This window comes from Vespa velutina, chromosome 24, assembly GCF_912470025.1.
Source record: "Vespa velutina chromosome 24, iVesVel2.1, whole genome shotgun sequence".
NCBI lineage: Eukaryota > Metazoa > Arthropoda > Insecta > Hymenoptera > Vespidae > Vespa > Vespa velutina.
The window spans coordinates 2,067,986-2,085,485 of NC_062211.1; the positions used below are offsets into that span (position 1 = coordinate 2,067,986).

The 17,500-nt window shown below is 32.7% G+C and overlaps 1 protein-coding gene across 1 annotated transcript in view; it reads right to left on the minus strand.

Annotated features, from left to right (window-relative positions):
• Positions 1–17,500, minus strand: part of LOC124957144 (J domain-containing protein DDB_G0295729-like) — a 109,062-nt gene that overhangs the window by 8,648 nt on the left and 82,914 nt on the right. The window contains exon 5 of the mRNA XM_047513880.1: positions 15,766–15,869. Within this exon, the coding sequence (XP_047369836.1) occupies positions 15,766–15,869 (104 nt within the window). The remainder of the gene's footprint in view (positions 1–15,765; positions 15,870–17,500) is intronic.

Sequence of the window (17,500 nt, forward strand, 5' to 3'; positions counted from 1 at the left end):
AATGCCGTGATATTCTAAGATGACTATTGTCAATCCTATAATAAATGTCTAAATGGCAAACGTTGATGATGGTCTTGTTTGCGGCAAGCTTTTGACGTTAAACCATTTAGACCCCAAGGGTAATAAAAAGATACGAGCGAATATAATGTCGGTCCGGATTCTCCGTTTAGAAACGATTCGTCTGAGTTGACATGCTTGCAAGAGTGCAAGCATGAACGGTTACGTGTTGCTATTTATTGCAACGAGAGAAACGTCACAAACCTTACCCTTAAGAGGTTAAAACGTCGACACCCGACATTAACTTTCTAATGAGTCTCTCTCACTCTTTCCCTCTCTTCTTCTTTGTTGTTCAAAGACAGAAAACAACATAAAACGAAATGGACAGAAACATAAGAGAACAAAACGATTGTAGAAAACAGGAACACCGTTTAAAAGAAAACTAGGAACTACATCGTATTCCACGTATTAGATCTCCCTTGGTCTTACACTTAGGCTTGTTAAAAGGAATCGCGATTTCTGAGAGAGGTCAAAGTCAACCAACTCTCTTTTTCTCCCTCTCTCTCTCTCTCTCTCTCTCTCTTAAACATTCTTTGTATGTCATAATTCTAACTATTACCTCTTTCCCCACTTGCATCCCTTTCAATGGAATCCTCAAAAGCCCATAACCATTCCCTCACCATCTTTCGGTCATCATCCGAGTTCTCTTTAACATAGATGACCCTTTTTAAATGATCCTTCGCAACCCTGACTGTCGGCAACCTATTATCAACTATTAACTCGATTCTTACGTAAGTTATAGTCACGCTATAGTTGATATCACGGTAAACTTTGCCGCAAATAGTAGTAAAGTTTCTCTTAATACTTTAACTAACATGGATATATACCAAGTGGAAATATTTAATCAATTTAACTACAACAATAATTTCCAAGAGTTCTTGGATTTAATGATTCCAGTAATCTCGATTTAGACGAGGTTGATCCTATGAAAAAAAAAAAAAAAAAAATAATTGTTCTTTCTCTTTCTTTTCTCTCCTTTTATTTTATGTCAAAACAGAGGGAGAGAGAGAGAGAGAGAGAGAGAGAGAGAGAGAGAGAGAGAGAGAGATTAGTTGGACATATTGTAAATGATAATTTACGACGACGATTTCATGGTCTTAATTACTCTTTTTTTTTCTTCTTTCCTTTTCTTTCTTTCTTTCTTTTTTTTTCTCTTTTTTTTTTTTTTTTTTTTCTTGTAAGTAGCTACAGTAGGCATATAAATTTATCGAACCGAATTACGAAACTTTCAGATATCGAAGGAGGGAAAATCTAACTGTATATTGGAGGGAACGATTTCAATGTATATAATTGAAGAAAGAACAATATATATATATACATATATATATATATATGTATATATACCTAAGGTAGGCTTATGTACGTATATATTCTAGGATAGGATCAAATTCTTTTCATATTTAACCGTGTGGCCGTTCTATTCTCACGCTATTAACGAGGCATATAATCAAGTCTATGGTAATAATTAGAAGGGAAGGTATGGAATAACGAATGAATTAAAATCTCTCTGGCTGTTGTTGTTATTGTTGTTGTTATTATTATTATTGTCGTTATTGTTATTATTTTTATGATTATTATAAAGTAGTAGAAGAGTTGAAAGAATTTTGTTTGTAAGGTCTAATCAGGTTGGTTCGTTGGGTTGGTTGGTTGGTTTTCTCATTAAACGAATTATACGAATGAATATTATCTTGACTATGAAGAATAAGACTAAGAGTTAGAATAAGAAATAATAGTGGTAGGGGAGAAAATGGAAGAAATAAAAGAAAAAAAAGAAGACAAAAAAAAAAAAAAATAAGAAAGCAACACGTTAGCAACTTCGCTCCTCATTCCTCAGCTCGTATGCATATATATATATATGTATATATATGTATATATGTATACGTATATAAATGAGAAGCAAATTAGAGATATACGATCGGTCATTGGCAAATGAAATGACACGGAAATTTAAAGGATTTACGGGTGCCTAATCGTTCAGTGCCGATAGAGGTTACCGACAAACCGCCGGCTATTAAATAGATAAAAAGACAGAGAGACAGACAGAGAGAGAGAGAGAGGGAGAGAGAGAGAGAGAGAAGAGAACTAATCGAATTAGCAAATTAATAGCTTATAGGCTTGCTTTAGAAGCGGGATTATATAGAGGAACACATACTACCATACACGCGCCAGAGCAATAATCGTAAATCATTGGATTTGATTTGGTAAATCGATTTATTATCTTCGCCATTAAACGCGATTAGGATCGAAAGTTTAAAATCCGTGGAATTTCTCGGATAGGCGCGAGTCGATGATAATGGATGATCGAAAGGTTATGTGATCTATAGATACTGAATACATGTATGTATCTCTACCTGTAGACAGTCAAGATGTTATATACTACATAAATATATATGTACGTATGTAAATATATATATATATATATATATTTATCTGTTATAAAAATCAAGAGGAGGAGGAAGAAGAAGAAATGAAAAGAAAAGAAAAAAAAGAGAAAGAAAGAAAGAAATAAAAAAAAAATCAAATTCTAGGTATATATTATATATTATATGATCCAATATTAACCTTTTGGGTTCGTTCGTTGAAAAAAAAAAAAAACAAAGAAAAAGAAAAAAAAAGAAAGGTGTTAAAATATTTACTGACATATATTCTTTTTTAAGGGTTGAAAGTTTACGAGATGATATACATAGAATTGTTCGAGTTATATGTTAACACCAAAAGAGGATTTTCGGGATGATATACCCAAACGTCGGGCATATCTGTCCTGTCCTGTCTTGGCCTGTACTGTCCTGTATGTATTTTACTTTCTTCCTGACGTCGAGAAAAGGTACCGCACTCGTAAACCAAGCGAAAATACGATGTCAGCGTCTTTCATACAAGAATATATATATATATATATATATATATATATATATACATAGATCCATACATATATGCATGCATACATGCATACATATACATATATATCGTTTGCTACCTTCAGTGGTGCTTCTTTAAATCCTGTTTTATTTATCATACATATATATACGTATATATATTTTTTTTATTTTTATTTTTTTTAGATCGCTTGGTCGATCGAGAATAGCTTCATCGATTTATCAACGAATTCATAATCTCATGTAAGAGGAATAATCGAAGGTAGGCTCGTTTAGATCCATTGTAATCCTATGGTTTATCGATCACGATGGAACTGTTCGAATAATACGATTATAAAAACGGTATTATACTTTACGACTCTGTGTATGGTTGGCCGATGTAAAAGAGACAAAGTTAGAGAAAAAGAGAGAGAGAGAGAGAGAGAGAGAGAGAGAGAGAGAAAAAGATCATTTGAGAACCCCCATGAAGGTTTCGAGTTATGGCATCGGCCAGTTGACCACGTAGAGACATCAGACTCTTTTGAAATTATTTAGTGGGCATTCCTTCAACGCCCACTCCACAGCCACGAGCCAGTCACAAATTCTTGTTGTTGTCTTATTCACCGCGCCTTTTCTCTCTCTCTCTCTCTCTCTCTCTCCCTTTTTTTAACCACACATACGTACACACAGATATATATATATATACATATTTTTTTTTTCTGTCTCTCTTTCTCTTTTGTTTCAGTGAACCGAACTCATCTCAGGAGCATTTTCTGTTTGTACATCATCAATCGAACTCTTGTTTGATTCAGTTTCGAATATAGAGATAATTTTCTTTATCTTTTCTCTTCTTCTTCTTTGGATCGGCCAAAAGTTCTTAGATGATATACATTTGAAAAAAAAAAGAAGAAAAAGAACAAGTATTTCTTTTTTTCTTTTTCTTTTTTCCCCCTCATTTTTTTCCTTCCCTTCTCCTAACTGCTACCTCCCTGAAACAATCCTACCCTCCCTCGACCCCCCACCTATCACCTCGTCGGCATTTTGATGTATCGCGGGGATCAACTATGATGTTAATCGTGTCGATGGAAACGTTGCTACTTATATACCGAGACTGGGAAAACGCATAGATTTTTTACCCATGAAATGAATTTACTACGTGGAAAAAAAAAAAGAAAGAAAGAAAGAAAGAAAGGAGAAAGAAAAAGGGGAAAAAAAAAAGCTTTCCATTCCGGTCGTACGTTTTTCTTCACGAACAACGTATATTCAATCACAACAATATCCCTTTGTCCACCATCCCTCCTCCTCCCACCCATCTGCATCTTGATCTCCACTAACCCTTTAGTGAGAATAGACAATAGCGGACGAATATTAATATTGATCTTTCATCGAGTTTCTTCGGTCGACACAGTAGACCGGATATATTATCCGATAATTAGGATCGTTTGATTGGGGCGGGCGCATATATGCGCCTTGCGAAATCCTTTCTTCGTTCACACTATTGTACCATGTTGTATGTCCCAAAGCGATCATCGGCATTGAAACGTTTCAAAGCTTGGAATAGCTCGCAGTCAAAGGCGTTTATAAAATAAGCCGAGTGAAGAAGAACAAGAAAGAAAAAGAAAGAAAGAAAGAACGAAAGAAACAAAGAAAGAGAAAAAACAAAAGGATAAAAAAAAATGCAAATATTTCGTCGGAACAGAATGACCCTAATTGGGAATTAATTTAAACGGTACTTTGGTGGTTGAATCTTCGAAAGAGAGAGAGAGAGAGAGAGAGAGAAACGAGGGGAAAAAAAAAAGGAAATAATAAAAGTCCTGTTTCAAGAAATAGACCGACACTCAAACAAAAAAGATCGATCGACAGACTACTAGCTCCTAGCGCGCGTTTCTCATGGTGGTCTCGTATTACTTCAAAAATGCGATCCCTCCCATTTGGTGTACCTCCTACCTCCTATTTCCGTTCGCGGGAAGGTTTTTCATTTTTTTTTCTTTTCCTCCCCTATCTTCCATTCCTCTCTTATTTCTTTCATTTTTTTCTTTTGCTTCTAATCTTTTTCTTTTCATGTTCTCATTTCTCTCTCTGTCTCTCTCTTTCATTTTTTTTTTTTTTTTTTTTTTTTTTCTGTCAAAGTAGTAAAAAGTCTACAAAAGCGAGCAGGGACAGCAATTTTCCATTGGCAAGTTATTACCCCCATGGGATATTCACATATGGTCTTGTACGGAAACGAGACACGGAGATCCATCGATCGGTCTCTTTCTCTCTTTTTCTCTGTTTCTCTCTCTCTCTCTCTCTCTCTCTCTCTCTCTCTTTCTGTCTCTCTCTTTCTCTGTGTTTCTACATTCACTGTAACCGATCTGGTCTCTCTTTTCAGAGAAGAAGATTCAACTGGAATGAAGTGGAAATAAAAGTAGGAGAGGAGGGGGATGGGGGAGGGAGTGAGGGCGAGTAAAGTAGGGATTAGGGGGAGTAAGAGATTCAATGGGAACTAGTCGAACGAAAAAATTCTAATATTTATGTGACACCTTGGAAATGATAAAAGAAGAGAGATAGAGACAGAGATAGAAAGAGATAGAGAGATAGAGAAATAGAGAGATAGAGATAGAGAGATAGAGAGATAGAGAGAGATAGAGAGAGAGAGCCAATTAAACTTAAAAGTCAGCCGAAAACTATGGAAAACAACCCCCCGCTGTTGTTTGACGCGTCATTGAATCGTTGAGCCTTAACTTGACCCCTTTCCTCTTCCTTCCCTCTTTCTCCTTCTCCTCTCCTCTCCAGCACCCACCCATTTCAGATTTAACGGCCATCCTTTCTTTTTTTTTTTTCCTTTCTCTCCCTTGGCTTTCTTTTTTCTGTTTTCTGTCTTTTTTTTTTTTTTTTTGTTGTTGTTTTCCCTTTCCTCAAACTTTTCCTCATCCCTATAACTCGAAAATGAAGTTATCTCTTCGTCCTGGGGCACCTCCCCTTCACCCCGCCAACCCCCTTTTTTCACTTTGCCCCTTTTTAGCTTCTTCTTCTTCTTTTTCTTTTTCTTTTTTTTCTCTATGGCCATTGTATTGTATTTTCGAAAAATACACTTGTCATCAAGAACATGGGTCGTCTGATAAAAGGGGAAAACAAAAAAAAATCCATCGACTTGTTACATATATGTATTTATCTATGTATACATATATATATATATATATATTTATATATGTATACATGTGTGTAGGTGTATACGCATGTACCTAAACATGTAAGACAGTGACGTTTTAAATATGACGGTGTCGAATAGACAACCAAAATTTCTTAGGTTGAGTTTCTTTTTTGTAAATCAATTATCACTCTCTCTCTCTCTCTCTCTCTCTCTGTCTATCTATCTATCTCTCTTTTCTTTTAGGCTCTAATTATTTTTCTTTTCCCTTTTCTTTCCCCGTTTCTTTTTTTATCCTTTCCTTATCTTCGTTCGCAACGTTTCGTACACGTACGCGAACGAATAAATTACAATCGAGAAAAGATTTTTTAGCGATGCGATCGATAGCTTTCGATAAATTAACGACAAAAAGAGAGATACACCTTTGTCCAGGTCTGAGGAAGGATCACGAATAAATAAAAAGGAAGAAAGGTTGAAAACGATAATGAATGAAAGAGAAAGAAAAAGAAAAAGAAAAAGAAGAGAAAGATTGTCTTTAATGTGTTCAGTTAATTCGCAAAAGTTAGAAAGCGATATAAAGCTTTCTCCCATCCCCTCCCCCCTCCCTCTCTTTCATCTGCTCGTTTGACCCCCGCCGTCCCCACCTTTCGATGACCATTGTCCAATCCTTTCTACAATACCCTTCTCTTCCATCCCCCTCCCGACTCCTCCTCCTCCTCCTCCTCTCTCGCTCTACCCCCGATAATCTTTTTTCTTTTTTTCTTTTTTTTTTTTTTTTTTTTTTTTTTTTTCTTTTTGTTATGTTCTCTCCGCAGTGATTATCGTACGTTCTACGTCGCTCGAGTTAGTCGTCCGGAGCTTTATCGCGTTTCCTTTGATATTTATTCGAGGCATCTCCTTTTATTGGATACCTATATATATACATACATATATAAATACATACATGGAGAATCGTTGGAAAGTCGTTGTTGTCGTAGTCGTCGTTGTCGTCTTTGAGCATGGCTAAAAGTTTCTTCGTTCGTTCGTTCATTCGTTCGTTCGTTCGTTCGTTCGTTCGTTCATTCGTTCGTTCATTCGTTCGTTCGTTCATTCGTTCATTCGTCCGATCAGTGCCGGGGCTAACCTTGTTAAACAACGTTTCCCTATCTCCAAGTTCTTTAATTTATATACGTCTACTTCCTTCTCGCGATAAACTCCAGGGCACTCTGGGGTCTCAAGGAAATCACGGATCATCAAGGGACACCGTAGTAACCAGGTCTATTTATCGATCGAGTGGGTGGATTTAACTGCTCATGTTGTTTGACCATCCTTAGAGTTCCACTTCTTCGACTTTCACTTTCTCTTTCTATATATGTATATGTGTACATCTATGTATATGTAAGTATGTTATATATGTATGTATATGTACATATATATATATATATATATATTTATGTATGTTATCTTTCTTCTTTTTCTTGAGGTAGAAAAAACAAAAGATGAATGAAAGAAGAAAGACCATTAAAGACACTTGTGTGACATGCGAATTAACACGATCGTTTCAAGGTTATCTAAAGGGATATTAGATTTAATGGTATTCAATTTTTCTATCAAATCTATCGAATTTGACAGATACAACAGATTCTCATGTTTTAAGGACAAAAGGCGATCGAATCCTTGACTCAGAATCCTTTAACTTTTCTTTTTTTCCTTCCTCTTTCTTTCTCTTTTTTTTTAATTATTTTAATATACTTTTTATATTATTTTATATATTATTTTTTATTTGTATGCATATATATATATGTATATATATGTATGTACGTATGTATTTATGCAGATATGTATATGTGTATATATATATATTTTTTTTTTTTTGTATTTTTTATTCTGAAGAGATAGGGATAGCATTCGAACAGTCGCAGTGGTTCTCAAGTTTCAAATGCAGTGGTTGAAAAATTTTCAAATTTCTTCGACTCATCGTCCAAATCAATTCTTTTTACTTCATACGTTTATTTTTTTATTTACACACATATATATATATATATACACATATATATATATTTTTTTTTTTTAGAAGATAACAGAAAATTTGACGCATACAGTGATTCTCATCTCACACATATAATAATACATTAATATTTTATTTTTTTGCGTTTATCATTTTCTCGAAGAATATCGAAAGGATAATATCGTCGCAGTTGATATAAGTTTTATGTGGGCTTTTGAAAAAAAGAAAAGAAGGAACAAAAAAGAAAAACCAAAAAGAAAAAAGAAAAGAAAAGAAAATTAAGAAGATAAAAGAGATTAAGAAAGAAAGAAAGAAAGAAAGTAAGAAAGCGAGCAAGTGAAAAAAAGAAAAAGAGGAAAGAAAAGAAAAGTTAAAAAATGAAAGAAAGAAATAAGAAACGGGAAGTCGGAAAAAAAATTAGTCGGATGAATAAATCCTCGTACTTATGTAGGTGTAATTAAAAGGGCGCGCGAGGATCATTTTATCTAATCCGATTGGTCCCGTTTAAGGCTTTATACCGGTTATATCGAAACCGATGCGATTTCAAATTCAACTTAACTAACTATCAGGGCGATCGTTCTTTGATGAAGCCGAGAGAGTAAAAAGAAAAAAAAAAAAAAAAAAAAGAAAGAAAAAAAAAGAGAGAGAGACAGAAGGAACGAACGAACGAAAGAGAAAGAAAGAGAGATAGAGAGAGAGAGAGAGAGAGAGAGAGAGAGACAGAGAGAAAGATTTAAAATCATTTGATGGGTTGAGGTGGGGGCGGGGGATAGGGGAAGGGGAGGGCGAGGCTGAGTAAAAGAAATCTCTTTTTCGAATCCTTTTCCTACCCGAGTACAAATTAAGTATTTAAGATAATTAGCCGGTCCAACGCGCTCCTTTCCTTTCCATTCCTTTCCTTTGGCGAAAAGTCATTGACGAGGAAAGAGGAGACTTACTGTCTCTTTCTGTCCTTTTTTTTTGAAAGAGAGTATTAGTACGTATGTATATATGTGTGTATGTGTGTGTGTGTGTGTGTGTGTGTGTGTGAGAGAGCGAGAGATAGAAGATATGAGATCTTATCTTTTGGTACGAGACCGACCAGGCACCAACGGATTCCCGTTTCTTTTTTCGGGTGAGCTTCCATGGAAACTGATTTACGTGAACGTAACACACAGCTAACAAGAGGACGCAAGAGTGTAGACGCGGTTTGTTGGTTGTTGGCTCTCTGTTTATTTTTAAGCTGACCAATGAGATCTTCTTTAGAACGAAAACGTTTTAGCTGAAAGTCCAATTGGATCCCGGAATTCGAACACGTTATTATCATCTCCCTCGTTTCGAATTGATTCCAACTGATTTTTCTTTCCTCCTTCCCTTTTCTTTTCCCTTTTTTTACCCTTTCTCCTTCAAGATCTTTTTCCTTTTTCCTTTGTTTTTTTTTCCTTTTTTTTTCTTTTTTTTTTCTTTTTTTTGTTTCCTTTTTTTTTACTTTTTCTTTTTCGAGATCGACCGATAATTATTATTTATTCGATTATTTATTCTGATTAAAAGGAAAAAAAAGAGAAATATATTCTCACGAATTATCGTAAAATAATATTTTCGAGATTTTTGTCTGCATGAAGAAAAGAATAAAAAAAAAAAAAAAAGAAAGAAAGAGATTAACGTTTTCTTATTTCTTCCTTTTCCTCCTTTCCTTTACCTTTCCCATTTAATTCGTACAAATCATCGGAAAAAAAGAAAAAATTAATAATAAAGAAATAAACGATCAGTACGAAATCCCTTTCTTTCGATATTTATTTATTAATCAGTTTTTCTTTTCTTTTGCTTTTTTTCTCTCGTTTTTTAAAAATCGAGAACACACACACACACACACACATATCAACAAACTCTGCGATAATGTAACAGCGATAATACTTAGTAATAATAATAATAATAATAACAACAGTAATAATAGTAGTAGTACTACATAACTTTGTCCTATTAAAGATTAATATAAGCTTGAAAAAAAAAAAAAAAAAAAAACAAAAAAAAGAACTAGCACGAATTTTGAAATCACATCTAAATTAAATTCCAATGAACACGTCACTCTACGTCCTCTCCTCCTCCCACCATCTCCTCCTCCTATACACATATATACATATATAGGTGAGTACGAGTCTATGAGTTGAAGCAGGTCTGTATTATTATAATACGAGCACAACAAATTTCTATCGTAATAAGATTTCAAGATCGCTTACTACGTCTTAATCAACTTTATCTGCTAAGCCCACGCGCATCGATGCTAACTTTCAATTAATTCTCTCTCTCTACCTTTCTCTCTCTCTCTCTCTCTCTCTTTTTCACACTCTTTCTCTCTCTCTCTCTCTCTTTCAAAGAGAAACTCGTATATAAAGGAAACTAGCTTGAGCCACTTGTAACTCGTTTGAAATTTATAATCGTGTTCGGATAAATAATAAAAAAGAAAAAAGAAAGAAAAAAAAAAAGAAAAGAAAAGAAAAGAAAAACAGAAAAAGAAGAAAAGAAAAAAACGAAAAGATAAACAAAAAGGAAGAAAAAAAAAAAACAAAAGTAGAAACAAATAAAATGTACGGCGCAAGAAATAATCCCGTTTATCGAATATATAAGAATATATATATATATATATATATATATATATATATATATATATATAAAAAGAAGTAAATGATATGGAAAGTTATAATGCGATTAAACATTTTTTTCCTTTATCCTTTTTCTTCTCTTTCTTTTTATCTTTTTTCTTTCCTTTTCAAAACTTATACATTAATAATAGATTATTTAAAAATCATTCAAGATCGAGATCGCTATGATCCTTAAATATCGATTGGATTGGCTATGAACGATGATCGTTCGTTAGCTCGCTCGCTCGCTCGATCGATCGATCAATCGATAGATCGATCAGGCACGCGTTACGACCAATACCATAAAGTAGGATCATGTCGTCAAGTAAACATATATATACACACACACACACACACACATACACACACACATATATATATTTATTTACATCTTTTAGTTCGAACCTGTTAAGAACGAAGAGAAGAAAGTAAAGTAAGAAAAAGGAGAGAAGAAGTAGGATGGACTATTATGGTCCACCCGGTTTATGGGGGATATGAAAAAAGCAAAAAAAGAAAAGAAACGAAAAAAAAAAAGAATGGCACCACACATATGGATACATACATTATTGACAAGAACAAGCAGAGACAGAGAGACAGAGATAGAAATAGAGATAAAGAGTATATAAATATACATACACACATACACACACATACACACATATATATATATGTATGTATATGTTGCCGGAGGGACGACGCTCATGGCATTCGAACGACCTTCGGATCTATTCTCGATATAACGTAATACCTAACCGGAGGACTTCCGTTCGAGTGTAAGTGCTCCATTTGCATCTATCGTAAGGCGGATAATCAGACCGTTCGCTTTCTCGCTACATATCTCTCTTTCTCTCTCTCTCTCTCTCTATATATATATATATATACCTTTAAATATGTATATATACATAAATACATATATATATGTATATACATATGTATAGTAGTACCTATCGAGTCTTGTAAACCGATCGACCGCCGAGTTCTTTGCATTCCATATTATTTTCCTCCTCTCTTTCTCTCTCTCTCTCTCTCTCTCTCTCTGTCTCTGTCTCTCACTCTCTTTACCTCATCTTTTCTTCCTCTTATTCCCCTCTCATACACATCGTATCTTTCCACCCCATTCCCCCAATTACCACTTGACCACCTCATCTCTTCCCTATCAACTCATCTAAGTCTCGGGCAACCCCAACTATCATACACTTTTTTAATCTTATATGCTTCTTTTATTATCGTTTATCTATCTTTTTCTTTTTATCTGTTTATTTCATTCTTTCTATTTCTCTCTCTCTCTCTCTCTTTCTATATATATATATATATATCTCTGTCACTCTGTATCGCCTATTAACACGATGAAGGTTTTCATAACGCAAAGAGAAAAAGAGAAAAAGAAAAGGAATCTGATCAAATGTTTATTTATAATTTATCGTCAAATAATAATAATAATAATAATAATAATAATTCTCTATGGAGTCTCGTTATAGAGGTGAATGTTTCTATACGTATTATTTATTTATTTATTTATTTATTTATTTATTTATTTATTTTGTTTTTGCGTATTATCTTTCCATAACTTCGAATTAATAATAAATTTTATTAGGAACATATCGTTTACGACATATGATTTATAATTACTATATTCTGTAATATAATAAGGCAATTATGATATTATACATAGAGTATATGGATACACGTAATTCTTATGTACATACGTATCTACATATATATATGTATGTATGTATATATGTATGTATGTATATAGATGTATAAGTAAGTTATTTATGTATTTAATAAATAACGTTTGATATCTTTTTTTCATGTATAATATTAATTATTCATACGTTATTTTATTATATATTTAAAAAATATTAATTATTATTTTTCCTTCTTCTTTTCTTTGTTCTTTTTCAATTATTGATTCAATAGTTGAGAATTGTAATTGTGTTAGGATTAATTATAAGATCGCATAAAATACTAATTTAATTATTTATGTGAAATTAATAAGGTTATTTATAATAATATGATATAGTTATTTACCTTTAATGTAATTAATATATTTATATTATACATATATATATATATATAATTTTTTTTTTTTTTAATTATATGTATATTTATGTAAATATGTATACGTGTATGTGTGTGTGTATTTTTAAAGAAGATAAATATTAAACGAGACAAGTCATCATTCGACTCTTGACAGATCTCGATGAAAGGGAGATGAATCGATATCTTTTAACACTTTCAAACCGCCTGCCATCTCTCTTTTAAAAGATCATATCATTAGACTTGTTAGGTATCATCTAACTCAGTTTCAAATTCTTTATTATCAAATACTTATCAATTGGTGTCAGGGTTAATTACTTCATTATACATACATACATATATATATATATATATATATTTGTTTATAATGAAAGAATTAATTACTCTTTAGCAATAATAATGATAATAATAATTGTATGTTTGAAAAAATTAATTACATCATGTAAACAATTTATAGTATTATTTATATCATTATAGTTATATGTATATATATATATATATAATATTACAAATTTTTCCCATAATATAATTTATATATACAAACATATACATACATACACATACACATATATCTATATATATATATATACGAAGTTGCTTTTTTATTGATCAATTCTATCGATCATCGAATGATTGTCTTCCACATTAGTCGTTCATAAATATCGACACCGGTAGATATTCGGATTTTATTGATGGGGCTCGATCGAATCTTTTTTAAGATCAAAAGAGAGAAAGAGAAAGACAGACAGAAAGACAGAGAGTGAGAGAAAGAAAGAAAGAGACAGAGATAGAACATACATACATACATACGTATATATATTTATACACACATGCATACACATACTACATACATATATATATATATATATATATATATATACATATATATAGGGTTGTACGAAGAGCCGGAATCGCGATATTTGAGGCGAAGGATGCTTAATTGTATGAATAATGGAGCAGTCGTACCGAAAAAAGTAACCAAGTTCCTTCGAATACCATAAAGGAAGCGAAGAAGAGTTGGTTTAGGAAGAAAAAAAGAGAAAGAAGAAGAAGAGGAGAAGAGAAGGAGGAGAAGAAGGTGGAGGTGGAGGAGAAGTAGAAGGAGGAGGAGGAGGAGGAGGAGGAGGAGGAGGACAGAGACCAAAGATACCAGGGAGAGAGTTTCAAATGCGTAGTAGGTTCGATGGGTTTTCGATGGTGGATACAGAGATGCGGGGAGAGGGAGGATATAACGAGTCACATTGGATATAAGAGGAGTCAGAGGGATGAGTTGAGGAATGGAGAAAAGGGGTGAAGGAAGAGTTCGAATGCTGCGACGTAGGGTAGGATAGAATGGGCTGAGGTGGGGCTGAGGTGGGGCTGAGGTGGGGTTGAGGTGGGGTTGGGATTGAACGAAGAGAAACTACACATGCTGATCGAATACATTCCGTCTTTTTCTTTTCCATAAAAGAAGAGAAGACGATCCTTACACCATTGAACTTGTATACCCACTTTACAACTCTATCCAGTGAGTGAGTGAACGAGTGAGTTAAGAAAAAAGAAGATAGAGAAAGAGAGAGAGAGAGAGAGAGAGAGAGAGAGAGAGAGAGAGAGAAAGAGGGGGATACTCTTTTATCTTCGAATATGTTCTTTGAAATATATTTTGCGGCTTAACAAATGTAAAATATATTTTTTCCTTTCGTCGTATCTTTTAAAAAGCGAGAAAAAATAATACTCAAGCATACCGTATGATAAATTTTTGCGACTATCTAAAAGGCGGGAGGGCAGGGTGGGGGAAGGGGAGTAAAAAAAAAAAAAAAAAAAAAAAGAAACATGCATAGATGTCTTCGATCAAAACTTCAATCCTTATTTTCTTTCATTTTTGCGTATAAAAAATTATTATTTAATTAAATTATTTAATAAAATTGATTTGTCACGTTATCACGAATAGATCATATTTTTTTCATTATTATTATCGTTTAAGTATTATTACTCGTACGATCGTAAACGATCGGATAATTTATTACACACACACACACACACACACACATATATATATATATATATACAAAAACAGAAAAACATGTATATATATATATATATATACATTATGATAATTCGTTCTATATTGTAATTGAAATTGCATTCTTGGATTGTAAAGAAGTTTAAAGAAACGAAAGTAAGAAGGAAGAAAGAAAGAAAGAAAGAAAGAAAGAAAGAAAGAAAGAAAGAAACAAGAAAAGAAAAAGAAAGAAAGAGAGAGAGAGAGTGAGAGAAAGAAAAGGAAGAAATAAAAATAAGACTTTAGCCGTCACTCATCATATTCCCATATTGAAAGCAAATCAACAACACTTTGTTGGTTGTCAACACTTTAAGTATATAAGGTGGAAACGTAAGTCGGTATAGTCATATTTCTTTTTTTCTTTTTCTTTTTTTTTTTTTTTTTTTTTTTTTTTTTTTTTTTTTTTTTTTTTCTTTGCGAGAGGAGAGAAGGAAGAACGGATGTGCGCGTGTTTATGGGTGGGTAACTTAAAAATTTTCTTTCTTTTTTTTTTTTTTTTTTTCTCTTTCTCTCTCTCTTCTTCACTTTTCAAAATAGCAGTCAATAACACCAGACAGAAATGAGGTATATAAGATTGGAATTACGGTAATAGATCTTGGGGACAACTCCATTCATTCAATGAGTTTAAGGTTAACCGTGTAATTTTTTCAATGCTATGTATGTAAGTTTTTTTTTTTTTTTTTTTTCGAAACGACGACAACAAAATACACGTATATCTGGATATGGTTGGATAAAAGGGAAAAAAAGAAAACCAAGAGAAAGAAAAAGACCATAGGAAGAGATAAACAGAGAAGAGAAAGAGAGAGAGAGAGAGAGAGAGAGAGAGAAAGAGAGAGAGAAAGAGAGAGAGAGAGAGATAGATAGAAAGTAAGAAAAGTGGATAGACGGAGAAAGAGATACATGTCGCGTGGCAAACGATTTTCCCTCATGTGGAATGTTGATAAATAGTTGACTGTTGGTGGAACAGACCATAATCGGGAAGAATTTTTCTTGTCGCCAAGTTAAAGAGCAACTTTTTCAATGGACTTGACTTCACTTACCGAGCCATAAAGCAGACCGCAGGAATCCATGCAGAGGTAAAGGCAAGTCGCGACACCCTGAATTCTCAGTTGACCTCTCGACACCGAAGTCCTTTGAAAAATCGCTGCAAAAAGAATAAATATATACATATATATATATATCGTATATATGCGTGTGTACGTATGTATGTGTGTGTATATATATATATATACTATATTACGAGAAATGAATAAGGTTAGAGGTAATAATAAAAAAAAGAGAATGAACGAAACAGAAATAAAGAAAAAAAAAAAAAACAGAGTAATAACAACAAAGGAAAAAGAAAAAAAAAAAAAGATACCAGACTTAATATATTACTTATATACCGATCGAAATTATGATGTCCATAATATATTATACATATGTAAGTATATATATATATATATATATGTATACGTACATAGGTAATAATTTTGATCATCTTAAAAATATCTTTTCTTTCTTTCTTTCTTTCTTTCTTTCTTTCTTTCTTTCTTTTTCTCTCTTTTTTTTCTGTCTTTTCTTTTTTTGTTTTTTTTTTGTTTTTTTTTTTTTCTCTACATAAAACTTATGGCAAAAGTTTGGTATAGAAATTATATTCAACGTTTGACATCATTATTTCATCATTTACTTTACATCATTATAACCACGTGAGTTTACTTTACATCGTTATATGGCGGTTACCTTAAACCATTCATTCCGCATTTAGCTTACACCATTATTCCGCGCTTACATTGCGTTTATTCCGGTGGTTTTACTCTCTCTCTTTCTCTCTCTACCTACTCTCCCTTAACCCCTCTTTTATCTTACAAGCATTATTATTACCCTTTATGGAAGCGCGAATATTATGGTACTAAGGTAACATAAGATACCATCAAATCCCTTACGATTACTATTTAATATTAATCTTACTATATTTAACGATTGGTCATACGTTTATATCGTTGCATTATCATTAGTAATTACAAACTATTAAAATGAAAATATTTTCTTTGTTAATCCATAATCAAAACTCTAATTTAATTATACGTCTACGTAAATATTTGCGTTTGATTTTTTCTTTTTCTTTTTCTTTTTCTTTTTTTTTTCCTTTCTCTTTTCTTTTTCTTTTTCTTTTTCTTTTTCTCTTTTTCCCCCGTTTTGTATAGAAAACGACGAACGACGCGATCGATCGATGTTAAAGGGATAAAAAAAAAAAAAAAAAAGAAAAAGAGAATTAAACAAAAAAGAAAAATCACAGGAGACCTTTATACGTACTTAACACTATGTTGCTGCATTTACGAGCAACAAAAAAAAAAAAAAAAATCAAAAAAAAAAAAGAAAAGAAAAGAAAAGAAAAAAGAATTAAAAAAAAATGAAAAGATTATTACTTCGACATTATATAGCCCCGACGACTAATAGACTTTCGTTAATAAAGTTGTTATCTTCGTAGCTTTTAAAATAAAAAGAAAATAAAAGTAAAGAAAAGAAAGAAAGAAAAAAAAAAAAAAACGAAAAAAAGAAACGCAGACATTTTGGTAGATGATCAATGTTATTGGTCCCACCCTGTTATAGTCTCTCTCTCTCTCTCTCTCTCTCTCTCTATCGGTAAATAAATTTCTTTAGCGACAATAGAGAGAAAGAAAAAGAATCAAAAAATGAAATAACAAAAAAAGAGAAGAAAAAAAAAGGCAAAAAAATTATACAAAGCCAAAGAGAGAAACCAATCCTTGTGCAAAGGATCGTCTTGTGTCCATC